General features: G+C 39.2%; 2 protein-coding genes across 4 annotated transcripts in view; one reads left to right on the top strand and one right to left on the bottom strand.

The window, feature by feature from the left end:
• b3gat2 (beta-1,3-glucuronyltransferase 2 (glucuronosyltransferase S)) overlaps positions 1 to 9,983 on the top strand; it is a 61,195-nt gene extending 51,212 nt beyond the window's left edge. The window contains exon 4 of the mRNA XM_040044622.1: positions 7,607 to 9,983. Coding sequence (XP_039900556.1) covers positions 7,607 to 7,693 — 87 coding nt within the window. The 3' untranslated portion in view covers positions 7,694 to 9,983. The remainder of the gene's footprint in view (positions 1 to 7,606) is intronic.
• Positions 9,984 to 12,082: 2,099 nt separating this feature from the next.
• Positions 12,083 to 16,299, bottom strand: part of LOC120741646 (stromal membrane-associated protein 1-like) — a 140,060-nt gene continuing 135,843 nt past the window's right edge. For 2 of the 3 annotated variants that reach the window (XM_040044619.1, XM_040044620.1), the window contains one exon: positions 12,083 to 13,140. In XM_040044619.1, the coding sequence (XP_039900553.1) occupies positions 12,994 to 13,140 (147 nt within the window). In that variant the 3' untranslated portion in view covers positions 12,083 to 12,993. Of the gene's footprint in view, positions 13,141 to 13,166; positions 13,728 to 16,299 lie in introns of those variants that run through there. The other variant, XM_040044621.1, reaches the window with a different exon arrangement.

Here is a 16,299-nt window from a genome sequence, read left to right on the forward strand (position 1 = left end):
ATAAATAAATTAATAATCAGTCAATCTGATATTATGACAATAGGATGATGTAGTCAACTGATCTCTATTGTCACATTATCCGATCAGTTTAAATAACAGTTTTCTTTGTTAATTACGCCACACATTAGCACACAGGTGTTAGTGAGAGTACACGGAGGAATCACAGCACAGGGGTCTCAGCATTTTGGAGTTTCACACCAGCAATGATAACATCTCTTCATGAATGCTGAAATAGTTTTTGATTTGATGACAAACTTTGGTCACAAGTGTTACACAACTAAAGCTCAGATGATGATGATGCCTCCCTGTTGGCTTTCCTCTCACCCACTCTCACTCTCATTATGTTTGGTGGGACTCTTGTTGGTAAGCTTTTAGTGCACTTTACTCTATTAATATTATTTCACTTCACCATTACAGCTTGTTACACACAACAGTGCCCAGATTTTCCTGCTACAAACCGATGATGGTTCAACTCAAAGACTTGTTTACCAGTGGAGTACTTTAACTTCACTTTCTTTAAGGCTTGCATTCAAGTACTTTTTATTTTCAGAAAAAAATACCAAAAGCTGCTGTTTTATCCGAAATAAGCAAATACAGAATTTAATCATTGTGGTTCAGGATATGTGTGTGCAGATCACAGTGTTGGGTCCAAGTCCCTGATGGGTTATGGGTAAATGTTTCCTGCAGGGAATAGGATAAAGATCCCCTGGAGCTGCTGGATCATCATTTACTGATGGCTGCGGCTGCTGCAGACAGCTCTGTGTTGAAACTATCATCATCATTATCAACCCCATTACACTAATGGAGGCGCCCTGCCGCTGATATTAATACAGGTTATTAGCAGCCCGTGACATCATCAGTCATCAGCCAGAGCAGCCCAGAAAGGACGATGTGGTATCAGCATTTATCACGTCAGCGTTACAATAGCAAAGGGATGTGACATCATCACTCATAAAGTCACTCATGTGAGGCTAAAACGCGAAACATCGCTCAGGCAGTGCAGAACGCAGCGCGTCTCACACACTGTCACATCTGTCATATAGACACATCAGTAACAAATGACAAGGCAACAACAAAGACTGTGGAATCTAAATCATGTTTAGTTTAAGTATATAAATCATGCCTAGGAGCTAAAAATCAAAAAGTAAAAGGTAAAAGCTTACTGGGTAATACAGTTTCTAATCAAAAGTATTTGTAAACATGCAGTTTGACTTTAAAAAACAAAACAAAAAAAAACTAGACTGACATAAATCTTTGCATAAACTTTTTACACTGCTACCTCTTAAAAAGTTGAATATTAAGCACACAAGTGTAATATAAAGAAAATGTTGCCTTTTTTAGCTTGAGGTGAAACTGTGGAAACAGCAAATGCCGAAAGGTCTTATGGAATAAAATTCCAAGTCATAACAATCAGTTACACAGTAGCTACACTACTCTTCACTATTGAGCAGTGTAGCTTTCAATTTTGCTTCAGTTTCGGTCACGATTTTTATCAGGATCTGTCACTTTATCACACAAATTAAGTTCCTGTTCTGCTCATTAGATGTTACTTAAGCAACTTTGCATGATTCTGAAAGGTCCGTCTCTCTTTAGGTTTCGTTTAATTGGCTACTCCTCGTAAATAGAGGTTTAAACAGCAGCTAGCTGTTTTTTTGCCTTGTAGAGTTACATGAGGAGTTAAAGGTAAAAATATAGCAGGAATGACCTGTTGGCTTCGCACAAATACTGGAGACAATTAGTTTGGCTCTGTAGCAAGTTTGACAAATGTATCTACCTGCACATGAAATCTCACAGACACATAGAGCCACAGCGAGTGTCAACATTAAGTAGCAGAGGGGGCTGTTAATCAGTTTCAGCTGGTTTGGTGTCTTTGCGGGGTGACAACCCCAAAACAGGAATGGTTTTACAGTTGGAAAAACCCGTGTTTTTCTTATTGGGTTTGCACACGTCTCAGGAGAGACTTTGACCACCTCTCTTTACAAACTAAATCCTTTATGCTTCTTGGCTGCTGTGTGGCAACCCGTAGCTTCAGCTTTTCCACAGATAAACTCTGAAATTACTCAGACTGTAAATGGTATCTGTCAGTATCTCAGTGTTTAAAAATTCAGTTTGGCTTTGTGAGGAAATAATGCATCTGAGTGAGAAGCACACCCTATTTCAGGGCCTGTTTTTAGTATGAACTGTAATCATTTTGGGTCTACACCTTGTTCTTGGTTTTATTGGTTAAGACTGGTCTGAACTGGTTTATTATTATTCATATTACTGGAAGATATTAATACTTTTACCAGCAGACACACCCTAACTCCAGCTCTGGGCACTTTGAGGACGGTATCTGGGATCAGACCATAGAACCTGAACGTCGACCTTGACAATGTAGGCCAGAAACGCTCATCTGACGGCTGGGTCAGTATCTGGAGACGACTGTCAGGAGCTGTAATGTAGTTAGATCGAGAGAGTAACGGCAACAGACAGCAGTGACAGGACAAGAAAGGAGGGGGGATGGCGGGAACAGATGGAGACAGATGATAGCACAGGAGGGAAAGGAGCTCGAGGAGAGAGAAAGGATGAGGAGGGTAAAAGCCTATGCAGAGAAAAGAGGATACATAGATTGATTGAGGAAGATTTAAAAAAAGAAAGAAGACAGAATGACAGGGACCCAGGGAGCTCTGGGGTGAAAGACTGCACTGCTGTCTATTTCATTACAAATGGCTCTCAGCTTTCTGCCAAACTTAATTTTAGTGGCATTAATGTGGTTAAACACATCTCTGACCACTTCTTGGTCTGGTTTTTGGTGACACAATCCTTAAAGCATCTTGAGTGCATTTACAAATTAGGAATGCATTTTCCCTTTCTGTCGAGTGAGAGATATTTCAGATTCAATTGAATGTAAGAACCGAGCCTGGAGAAGCTTATAGACACTGGAAGCAGCAAGTGAGGAAAGGTCTTAATAAATAAAATCCCAAGTCGTGACAATCAGGTAAATTCTCTCCAAAGATTTGGAATCACTGCTAAGCAGATTTGATTTCAGTTTAAATGAAGTTTAAACCATTAGACGAAACTGATGACGCTCATTTCCATCTTCACATATTTTATTCTTAGACTTAAAATTGAACACCATCTCTCTTTTAGCCAGGGCTCTTCTTATTGGACGTTTAAACAGCAGGTACGTGGGGCTTTATGAGATGACCCCGTTAGCGATATCCCTTGTCGTTGGCATCACACAGAGCTTAAAGTGCAAAAAACATGTCAGAAACTGAGCCTTTAGAGCAGCCTGAAGTCTGAGTTCTTCGCTCTGGGTCTGGATTATATTTACATAGGCTGACATGATTATTTGAAATTTCTTGGCCATTTTGGCCAGCAGTGTGCATATTACAGAGAAGAGAGAAATAAAACATAATTTCAGATTCATTTGAATACACTCCATGTTGCTAAGTTGCAAATTGAGTTGCAAAACTGACATGCTTCTTTTTATTCATAGTGACTTTTATAAAAAGCAGCCTTACTTTAATCCATCTGCAGTATGGTGCTGAATCCAAAATGAGTTCTCACTTTTTCCTTGCTGTGCCATGATTATCTTTTCAATCTGACTCTACTTCACTCTAGTGCTCCCTTCCTAGACTTTTGTCACAGGGAGTCTGAAGGAAATTTAAAATCATTGTTAGCGGAAGTGACCCAGTAAAAAAAAAATAATAATAATAATAATAACACCTAAATTGGTCTGTTTTATATTAGGTAAATCAAAGCTGTGTCCTTTCTGTACAGCAGGTTCTGAAATACTGTTTTGTTCAAAACCACTGACATCACAGAGGTATTTAAAAGTGCTGTTGGTTGCTGGAACCCTTTTTCTTAAAAATCTGTGTCACTGTTTCGATACCAAGAGCAAAAGCTCCTGTTTGAAGGAGCAATAATTAGCACATAAGACATCAGGAGATGGCACTTAAAGAAATGTGTGTTTATTTAACTGGATGTTGGATTTAGGGGCTTGGCCCCTTTGTCTGAATAGAGGCAGCTCACATCCACTAAATAGTCATTGAACTGGACCTTTCCACTGTGTTGGTGCCTTTTGTGGTATGAGCAATCCAAGAAGTTTGAAATTCCAGTGCATTATTAGTCCATTACTTAGCAATCTTCTATGTGGAGCAGTTCTTTTTAAGGACCAGAGTGTAGGGCCCAGTGCTGATTGGAAGACACACAAAGTGCTAACTCTTAATTCATGTAAATGGGAGGAACAGTAAGCCAGCCATCTGGCTCGCCATGCTGGCCCTCGCCTTGGGAGAAGACATATTGTCACTCATCTACGTGGATATAGCTTCCTTTCTGACTTTCAGAACTTTATTACCTGGAAGATTGAGCGTGCATCAAGACAAAAATTAGCAGGGAATTTAAAAGCCTGAAAATCACTTGGAATATGAAACTAAAACGTTGTAGGGGATACGCAGCACGTGTGGATGATGAAACAGTGAATGAAGGAATGACTATTTATACAAAAACTGAAAGGGAATTGAATGCAGGGGGTAAATGAGATGCACATGTACAGGACAGGACACAGAAATAAAAAAAGTACAAAAAAAATAAAACAAACACAGAATGAGATAGAGGAGGGACAATGACACCAATCTATAAATTCAAGAAACTGGGAAACACCAAAATAATTTCTGAATGAAGTAACCGGTTCAGGGCAAGAGGAGGAAGACAGGACAAAAGAGAGCCAGAGATGAATAATAACTAATGATTAAATGCAAAGTGGTGTATAAACACACACAGAGTGAAAAGAAGTGAGTGAAGAAGAAGCACTCAATGCATCACGGGAAGCCTCCAGCAGCCCAGGCTATCTGCAAGGCTGACAACAAGAACCAAAAACTCTAAAATGACATAAAAGGATACAAAGTAGAATCAAACCACAACCCAATACTAATAAAAACGAAGAGCTCAAGAAAAAAGACACAACAAATAAACCTGAATACAAAAACTTGAAGAGCAATCTAAAACACAACGTCAAAGTACAAAAGTGAGATGAGCTAAATACAAATATCAAGCTCAATAAAACATAACTGAATAGATTTAAAATAGATTTAAAGAGTTAAAGGAAAATTCAGAAGGCTAAAGACAAGAAGGTTTGTGTGTCTGCATGATGCACCTGTGCATTTTATTTATGCAGCATGCTACTTAAGTATGATAAGTTAGCATCCAACTTTTAATCAAACTCCATCGAACATGATGGCAGCCAAACACTACTGTTAAATCCAAAACCAATGGGTGACATCACAGCCTCCGCTTTGCTCCAATTGTGATCTGAAGAGCTCTGAAAGGAAAAAGCCAAAAACATAATAGGCCCCTTTAAGGTAAAAGTTCTGCTATATAAGTTCCTCTTGCTCATAGGTAGAAACAGGCCTTCCCCCACCATATGCTATTAAGGGAAAAAAAGCACAGAGCTCTCTAACCTGAAAAAGCTTTTTTTGTCTCCGAGTTGCCTGAGGGTGGAAACGAAAGCTAGAGCAGGAAATAGGACTGAGGTAAAACCAGCAGTAAGGCCATGGGAGAGAAAGTGGACTTGATGAATGTGGAAAACAGAGAGCAAACTGGGGGGAAGAGAAGAGTGTACGGGGAACAGGGAGCGCACTCTGGCTGCATAATTGGCACGCGCACGCACAGATACCATTTCCCCCACAGCTCTGGAGCGGCTGCTACATTAGCCTCGTTAGATATGCAAAGCGGGCCAATTAGCAGCTCAGTGTGCAGGAAGTGACACGTTCCACCTGAAGAAGCGCAAAAACAACGTCAGTGTCCACAGCCAGCAATAAATCATGCCTTTGTGAGTCACTGTGTGTGCAGTTTCAGACACACTTGAATTATGGGCTCATTAGTTATAAACTCCCCCCCCCAAAAAACTCATTTGAAACTACATGGAATGGAATTTGTTCTCCTCTCCAGGAAAATATCAATCGTTGCATCCATTGTACTGTTTTCTCACCAATATATTGCTGTGAAATTGACTGAAAACACAAGACAAACAGCTGCAGTGAGGTGCGTGCTGCTTTTGATTCAAACCATTTCGAGGTGTCAGACTGTTTCCTGCAAGTGGAATCCCTCGCAGCACACCAGCACCATCAAATCCAACAGCAGGAGGATACAATGTTATCTCTGCTGCAGAGAACACAGACTTGTTTTTTACTCCATGGGGCATTTCATATGCAGATCATTGAGGACTGAAGGTTCAAAATGCATCTGCAATGAGTGGAAATACAACTGCACACTAGATTTAGACCAGTATATTGGTTTCATACTGACACCAAGAAGCCACTGAGTAGAAATCACCACTGATCTGTGTCAGTAAATATTGTACCTCAAATTTTTGTATTAAAATCCTAATAGTTTATACTTTCATAGAAGAATAAAAGGACAGTGATTTGTGCAGTTAAAAGGACACACCTTCCATCTCAGTAAAGATCAAAGCACCATGCCGCATGCATGTTAACTTAAACTCTGTTTTTTCCAACACCTAACAACCTTTTAGTTCCAGGGTATCACACAAGGCTTTCAATTTGTGCTAAATAAGTGATTAATAACAATTTCTGTCACTAAATCTGGATAATTCAATCAGATGTATTTCAAAAACCATCAACTGCACAAATACAGAGGAAACGAACACTCCGCCATCTCCAAGCTAGCACACAGCTACAACCCCCTGTGTGGACACACCTGTCAGTCAAAGCAGCCCCACCCCTAACTTTAAGTCTCATCAGTATCCAAAACACCAAACGGATTTGTGTGCAAGGCTGTAAACATGCTTTTTAAAATGGGAGCCCACAGGGATTGACTCACTTTTCGTTTCAGTCCCAAGTGGCCATTAGAGGAACTGCAAATGCTACACCGTCTGCCACTGTCACCTCATTTGCCGCTTAACACTGGACTTTAACACGCCTGCACATCAGAATGTTTCAGATGATCTGAACAAATGACCAGTATAATTTTTTTAGTTGGACGGCCTATTAAGTTTAAAATATATGTTTCGAATCAAGTCCAAGTCAGGTTCTGTGAAGGCTTTTTCTGGAAACATAAGAAAGCTTGTAAGAAAATGAACAGTGAGGCACATTATCAGACCACCATTGTGCAGTTATACAGGAGGAGAGAGGAGGGACAGAGCCCCCCGAGTAGAGCCGTTCCCATACTCATGACAGATTTAGCCTACTATTATTAGTTGACAATAGCGGACAGTTATCAAACAAAGAGTGAAACAGTATCAGTATCATCTGCTGGTTCTTTATTTTTTTATATGTGTAATGGAAAGTAATATGATACATTACATGTATAGTTATTACGTTTGTTCTGATAGACTTGTTTTCCTGGTGATGTTGCATTTCTATATCTCAACAATAAAATGAGTTTAATGTACCCTGATATTTATTGTAAAACCAATCCCCCACCCTCATATGTTTTTATATCTGTTTGATGGTTTGCTGGTGTATTCCTTTTCTTTGTTATTGTTGTTGCATGAAACCATCAACGGGAGTGTGTTTCACACGACTGCCTTTCTTCTACTCTTTTTTTAGTGCATTACGCTTTCTTTGCCGGCAGATTTTCTGATTCTTCCTCTTCTCTTTTTCAGGTGCTGGTTTGGCACACTCGCACAGAGAAACCACATCTCGCAAACGAGCCCAAACATCGAAAGGACATCGTCGCCATCGAGGTGTGATCGGGGCTGCCCGTCATCTCTTGGCTGAGACTTCCAGCAGCACTCTGCTTTCCTCTGCCTTTCGGGTTAATACAATCTGCTGGTGATGGACAGAGTCTCTGAGGAGCTGCATGATTCAAGACTCCTTGCTGTCTTTCAAACATGCTCTGTGAGAACTGGATAGCACCAAATACCTTTTACAAACTGGAATGACCTAGACTGTTCATTTCCTCGCATCCACAGCCTGCTGATGTAAAAAGTAAATGTTACTAGAAATGTAACATATCGTGTTGCTGAACTGAAAAGTGCCATGTGAGACGCATCGAATCATTGATATGTTTTTTTTAATTAACAATTCTGTGTCCTAATTAAAACCATGAAATTGTGATAGAATTGCTAAAAGAAGAAAAGGCTTGTGTGCCGGATGTGAGGCATACTGCTAAGGTTTCCTAGTGTGAAAGGAATGTTTAACATTTTTGTAGGGATGCACTGATACCAACACCAGTATTGTTTACCCATTTGATACTGTGTTCATGTAGCTACTCTGATAACAGCTGTCACACAATGCTAACCTCTCCTCTAGGAGTTGGCTCTCCCACTAGTTTGTGAAGTCCTGTTCCCAAAACTTTGAGTTCGGTGTTATGACTGTCATCAGCATTTTTGAAACCAGACATCACAAGCACAGCTGTGAAACTGAAGGACACTACATGTTTATAGGGTAGCTGCTTTTCAGTCCGCAAGTAAGCCGACCCTAAAGTATATTCTACTTTATTGTTCTTGTGGACACTTATTGGGACTAAAATTTGCAAAATAAGAATTGTGTTGTGTTCATTAGGATTTAAAATGTGTGATTGAGATCATAAACTCATCAGGAACGTTGTTACTGTGGATTAAGGCCTTTCTAGGCTGCCACAGGGCGAGAGGAAGAGGACACCCTTGGTAGTCTATTGAAGACTCAATTAGAAACAGCAACAGAGGCAGCAAGACAACATACCCAGTCACTGCCCAAAGTCTGCAAATCCAAATGATATTAGATGGCCTTAAAGGAACATCAGTTTGATGATACAGAGCCAACTGAGCATTCATGTTACAGGAAATATTTATTTGAATTCTGTAATTAAGTATCTCTGTTCTTAGTATTGGCAAGTACCCTAATGTAAGTTTGATTGAAAAAAGAAGGTATTTCTGGATCCCTACAGTTTTGGAAACATGATTGTTTACTGGTACCAATTTCACACCCATGCCAAAAACTGGCATCAGAAGGCTTTCAACATAAAATTAGCTTAGCGTGAAGACTGGAAGGTAAAATATAATTGTTTAAAAAAATAACCCCAGTAATGACTCTAAACCCCTCCACACATCCTGTGTTGAATTTTTGCTCATTGTTAGCTAAACAGAGCAGAAACGGCTATCCTGATCCTTTAAGGAATCTGGCCTAATATCTTGCTAGCGTTCTAGCAAGATTACAGTCTTTGCTATAAAATGCAACATAACCCACTACAATTTAATTTTAAAAAAATTCTAGAGATAATGTAGTAACTAGCTTCAAATGTGTTTGTAGAGGCATCTTTGAACTTTAATTAGGGGCAGGCAATTAGCTTTCCTTCTCTGGTAGTTTTTATGCTAAGCTAGGCTCCAACTCTGTAATTAATAAAACATTTTTTCCAACCTCACTCTTGGAAACTGAAGAAAGTGCATTTCCTAAATTACTGGGACATTACTATTCTTCCCATAATTCCCCCGAAAAATTTGGGTGTGTTTTAAAAAAAAACAAAAAAACAGTTTGAATCCTTTTCATCAAAGTTTTAGCTCAGATTTCACAGTAATGTCAGTTCGACTGCTGGCTGTGAAATGCCAATCAGATTCTGTCAGGAACACCCGCCCCTGGTCTTCTTTGTTTAAATTAAATCACATGAATGTCTCAAAGTTAATGCTGTTAAGGTTGATTGATGCCTAAATACTATTTAATTATTAGAATGAGCTGATCATATAAACCTAATGAAGTGACAACATGCGTTTTCTCCTCCGTGTATATGAGGAATGTAATGAAGTTTGGAAGTGGCCCACATCAAGTAACAACACTCCTGACAAGCAGCCATCAATAATGTAGCATCTGTGAGCTGACAACAAAGGAAACCAATCTGTCAGCAGAGAAGGAAAAAGAAATGGAGAAGCTGGTATATAAGCGGTACAACACAGGCGGCCACTTTCACTGTTCTAACGTGCAAAGAGCTCTTTTCCTGACAGCAGTATTGTCCTGAGCACTGGAGTTTAGAGGGGACTGTATGTACAGTTGTGTTTGATGTACACACAAGAAATAAAAACAAGCCTTATTATCCAGGATTCAACAGCTTTTATTTCAAATGACTCACTTGTAAAACAGGTATCAGAAAAAAAAAAGGAGAAAAGAAAGTAAAAGATCTCAAAAAGATAAAACCATATTTTTAGAGTCATTAAACAAAGATGATCACAGAAAATTTCCTGCATATTTACAGTTTTAATGCATAAAACACATCTTTTTCCCTGTACTAGGCACCAGAAAATGTAAACACACTGGAAATAAACCTGGATGACATTAAGTTATTAAGAATATGTTGTTATAAACGTTCTCCCACAGAGTGCTACAGTTATTGCATGGCAGAGGGACCCTGTACAGACATGAATCTCTGCATCGGCGCTCGGCAGTGTGATCTGAAGAACTGAAGAGTAATGATGATGTAATGATGAACCCATCAAGGATTTTCATACAGGTCCACTTTAATCTTCCACTGTTCAGTCCCATTCCCGCTGCCAATCTAGCCCTCTGATTGGTCATCCAGGTTTATTTGCTGCAGACTAACTGTGCTTTTCTTGTACTACACACAACAAAACATCACACAGCGAATGGCGGAACATACGGTTACAGCATCATACATGGAAGGACAAGCATTTTGGGTGTCACACTGGTCCAGAATTTCAAATAAAAAGACAGATTTCCAACTCAGTAGTTGGGACCAAACTGCCAGTTCTTCTATATTTACCACTCAACAAAAATCTGAGACGCAGAATCACAATCAACCACTGATACAGTACCTGCTCTGCTATTTAAAGTTTAGTTAAGACATACTGTTGTGATCCCAGGATTCCAGTGGTGATTTAATTTCCCTCAAGGAGCATGGGAGAGGGTGCACACTTCAACAACAAGGAATATTTTAACTGGGTTGGAGCCCAGTCTGCACTAAACCTAACGCGTTTGGTTTTAAAACACTTCAAAACATCACAGCGAGGCCACCAAAGGCACCCAGGGGACTGCGGGACCGCCCAGCAATTACTGAGACTTAAAGGGAATATTTGACATTTGAAGGTTTGTGTTGTTTTTTTAATGCAGCCATCAATTTGAGTAACATGGACAAGTTTACTTTCGGTTGACAAAGTATACTGGATAATGAGATGTGTCTCTACACACGTATGTGTGTTTGTGTGTATAAATACATATAACGATAAAAGACATGTCAAACAAAGCATCGGCTTTGTTAAGCATTAGCTCTTTTAAATAACTACGCTAACTGTGCTAATGGCTTCTGTTTGTTAAAGAGATGTATGTTCATGGTACTCAAGATGAAAGAGTGCAGTTATTGCAGTCTGTCCCTGTCATGTCGCTAGATAACTAAGCAGATGAGTCGGTGACCAGTTCCAGAAAATTCTTTTAGCTAGCACCTGTAGGTTAAGCATTGCCCTAGCGCTATGTAGCAACTAGCTGAACGGAAAGATTTGAAACAGTTTTAAAAAGTCAAAAATAAAAATAAAAACTGAAAACTACACATTGACTACACACATTGATGTTTGTCTGACATATAAGCGGATATGTAATAAGGATAAGCTAAGGGTCGAGTAACTCTGGCACCTTAATTGTGAATCAATTGCCGAGCAGCTAACAACATACAATAACGCAAAGTCTAGAAATCAGGAAACCTGTGATAATATATTTACATTTACAGTGTGAATTGTTTGAATTGCGATACATTGGAGATTTTGCTTAACTTTAGAGAGACTTCAGTTTGTTTGTTTTGGTTGTTGTTTTTGGATCATTTTGAACAGTACCAGATTAGCATATCCGCATATCGTCTGCTAAATTAAGCTAACTGCATCTAACTGCTAGCTTCAAGTTTTACAGCAAAAATTAAGTTTTTTCTTCTTCTTTTTTCAAGAAAATATGTACTTATATATTTAAACCTGTGTATGTGTGGGGAAAACAGTAGTTTTAGATTATATGTCAGCAAGCCCAAGCATAACACATTTTATTTCTCTAACTTTAAAATATTATTATATAATTATATAATACTTTATAAAAAAAGTATTACTATCAAAACAAAAACCATAAAATAGAAAAGAAAATGGAACAATTTAGGCTATTTAATTGTTTATTTAAAAAAAAAAAGTCTACCATAAACACAGAGATTTATTATATACCTTGGGCAAGTGGTTTCCCCACAACTGAAAACCACTGGTGTAAGTCATCAGTACACTGTCTGCTGTGGGAATAAGCTGAACCCGCAGAGACTGAAACAAGACAGCTTGACTTCACACGTTTCAAAGGGAAAATGGTTGAACTGTTTGATCATTAGTGCAAAAATAAAAGTAACACCTACTGTATTAGCAGGTCAGCGAGACCTCATTTTTTTTTAGCAGAGGCTAAAAAACCTTCGACCAAAGTTTTTCTGAGCTGAAGCATTGACCTCCCTCCCCTGAAAAAACCCAGGAGATTCACTTTTTTTTCACATAAATACAGTACTGCTTGGACGATTATCTGCTACGAGGCTGTGCTTGCCCTAAAGGAGCAGGAAGGGAAGGAAGAGGGACCATCACAATATACAGTGCAGAGAGAAGGGAGAGGACAGGTAGCATAGACCAACCACAAGACAGCCATATCTACTGCAGATACTGAGAGACTAACTATCCAGTTTGGTAATGATATCATCTTAGTATTACAGACACTTGGAGTTTTTGCTCCAGCAGCTTTGTTACATCTCTTTTGTTTTCTTTGTCTTTTTCCGACAACAACAAAAAGGAAACCAGAAAAGAAAAGGAAGTCAACTATAGACGCAACATAGCGGTTGCCGGGTTTTTTTCGTTTTGTTTTTTACTGCTCCAATCCATTGTGATGTCATCTTGGCCCTCTAAAGGAACTGCGGTGAAGGTGTGTTGGGGCACACGGACTGTCCTTGCTGTATATAATCAGAGCTGTAGGGACATGGATTGGTTGGAAAATATGGGTGTTTTCTTGCCATGTCGCTGCCCTCCACTCCCCACCCCACCACCACATCCTCTGGACCCCATACTCGTCACTTCCACAGCTGAGTGCTGAGGGTCTGGCCTGAAGCCGGCGATGGAGCTGCGGGCCAACCGGCCCCAGGGGTGCCTGATTGGCTGGAAGCAGCTGGCGCAGGCCCTCCACCACTCAGAGCCATGCCTGACATCTGCTGGGTCATCTGAGATAGAAAACAGAGGAGAAAAGTTACTGTTTGAGTTCATCAGAGCAAACACAGAGTTATTCTGTCATTTCAGAGCCTGGAGGTGAGTGTTGGGGTTTCTCCATCCTTTAACTCCACTTCCTGGCTTATTTCCAACCCTCTTTAACATCCCCTCTGTTCATAAATGCTCCCTGCCCTCTCTCCTCTCTTTTCACAATCCCTCACCCTCTTCCACATCCCTAACTCACTCCCCTTCTTCCCTCCATTCGGTCTTATCTATTATGAATGTGCTTTGGTGCAGTGCTGCTCACTTATCTGGTCATCAGAGAGCTGAGAGCGTGTGTGTAGGTACTGTGTGCGTAGTAATGCATGTGTGTCAGCTAACCAAGCACTCATCAGCTCACCGTTCCATCTTCTGCACAAAATGCGCGTGTGCACACACACACACACACACACACTTTCATGCACTGTACAGCTGCGTTAGTGCGGACTACTGACTTCCATACACTGGGGTGAGGGCACTTTGGTCATCACATTTTAGGCAGAACTTCAAAGGTAGGGTTCAGACTTTCAGTCAGCTTCATGTTTGGACTTTGTTAGGGGTACTAAGAAAGGAGTGAATGTAATAGGTTAATAAAAGACAACTATATAAAACCAACAAACCCAAAGCATCTCAGAGGCAATTTATGTTCGCTGAATAATCTCAGTTGTAAAATGTAACCTCATACACCAGGGTTCAGAGAGCATAAGAAGATTCAGATATAACACTTTAACACCTCTTAATACCACTGGAGTTGGACACTATGGACATGCTTTATTTTTCGTTTTTTATATAATATCATATGATATGATGGTGTGATGACTGTCCATATGTTCAACACCTTTTCTCTAAGTTATTTTTCATCCTTACACATAACTTGGACATCTATGGTTTGATTTCTTTGCATGTGTGGATTGGATGGGTTGTTACAAACATCTGCTGAGAATTTCATGTCAATAATATATTTACTTAGAAAATTAGTGATGTGTTCAATACTTATTTTACCCCTGTATATATTCAGAAAAACACTTCTAAATATATGAGTTATGACTTCTGCTGCAACAATCAGATGTTTGGGTGAGAATTTGATGTAAAAACATGAACACATCTGTGTTTACTACCAACCACAGATTACTTGAGTATTGTTGCTGGCCCACCCCTTTAGGACCACAACTTACTGACGGGATGATTGCTTTTCAATCAACAAACTGTCTGGATTCCTCCATCAGCTGATGTGATCCAAACGCACAGTGGCTGGATAAATGGCTAAATAATGGATCCTGACCACCCTCTGCACGTATTCAACACACTGCTGGCCACTGTTTTCAAATTCAAATGTAAGAAGGACTTCATTTCATATTTTTGGATTTAGAATTTGATTAATTGAATTCCTTTTTCTTTGTTTCTATTTTTTTTTAAAAACATTTTTAAGCACATCTGTTGGGATTATTTTTGCATATTTTTACATATTTATTTTTGGCCTTCAGGCTTCTTCTGGGCATATACTCTACTAGATAAGCTACTGTGGTGCCCTGCACTCCCAGCTTTAAACCCTAAGACACTTTTTAAAAAAGGGTGAATCTATTCATGAGGCCAAAAACAGGCTGTAAACATTTCCATTTCATGGCTCAGCTTAGGCATTTTAACATGCGACTCTATGGGAACTGACTCAATTTGGAGCCTCGAGTGGCCATTACATGAACTGTAGTTTTTGGTAATTGCACATTTTATTTTTTCATTTTATTTAATTTCAGTTGCACCACATGAACTTTGTCTTTTGTATTATTACAGTTTATATATTTTGAATTAAATGATAAGGACTGATAATGAGAACTTGTAATTATTAATGCTCTCCCATTTTTGTTAACCAATAAGTAGCTAGCAACAGTGGCATGGGAAGAAGGCAAGAAGGGAACAGTTTGACATCAATAAAACGCTCAAAAACATGTTTAGAAAAACAGAGCGAAGCGATGAGAGGATTGCTGTGGGGGATGTGGCAGTCCTGAAGACATTAAGAGGGAGAACAGGTGTTGTTGCACCATCATGAAACATTTCTGTGCCAAAAACCCCCCGAAAAAAAAGTCAATGTAAATCCCTACATGCTGCCAACCCATATGGAAAAGATATATACATAAATCTTATAAAGTTTGTATCTGTCTTGTGTGAAACTTGTATGAAAAGCATACAAGAGTGAAAACAGATATAAGATACCTTGAAAAATTATATAATGAAACTTGTATATTTTGGATACTTACTAAAACAATATATGAAAGTAATGAGAAAGTGGCCACTTTCATGAGTAAATCATATAAGCCTGATATGATTCACTATATGAAGTAAGCCACATCTTATGCAAGTCTTATAAGTTTTTACTATTTCTTTTTCATATGGGAATGCTGTGCAGAAAAACTGAAAAATCATGCAATGAGGATACAGTGAAGAAAATATTAACAGTGAACTGAGCTGATCTGAAATTCTATTTTTGTAACTTCTGTGTCATATTTAAAAATTCATTCAGATTTAGCCATTGAGATGTGAATAAACCTGAATCGCTTCATGACTCATCTGTCAGGCCCTGAAAACTCATTCACATGAAAGCTGGTGAATGCTCCAAGTTCTCTTGAATCCTTTCTGGACGAGACAAAAGAATGAATGTCTTTGTGGACTGAGCTGTTCTTTTTAGACAGTCCACTGTATTTCATGACTGCCTGCTCTGAACATTGGACAGAAATATACATTGGGGATTTCACTGATACAATCTGAAGTACCAGTGAAGTAAAACATTATGCAACTGTAGTAAATACATCCTTTTAGGTTGTGACCACAGAAAGTATTCAATAGACGAACTTCAGGCTCTGTAAAGACGCGTCTTTTCCTGGTAATGGTTCACGGGGGTATGATTTCTGTGTAAAACGGAATATTTCCTCTTTCGATTTAGAAAACCAGATTGCTCTAATAAATAACTAATATAAAGAAAGAAAGATGCATTTAAGAGACCATGGGAAGAAAAGATTAATGTAGACACAGTAATGCAGTTACGGCAAAAGCACAAGTGTATCTAAACACATAAAGGGGGATTGCTGCTGGTGTCTGTTTCACATCTTTCCCTGGACAGACAATTTTTCACGTCCAATTTA

This window comes from Simochromis diagramma, unplaced genomic scaffold (genome assembly GCF_900408965.1).
Source record: "Simochromis diagramma unplaced genomic scaffold, fSimDia1.1 OVJJ01000486.1, whole genome shotgun sequence".
Taxonomy (NCBI): Eukaryota; Metazoa; Chordata; class Actinopteri; order Cichliformes; family Cichlidae; genus Simochromis; species Simochromis diagramma.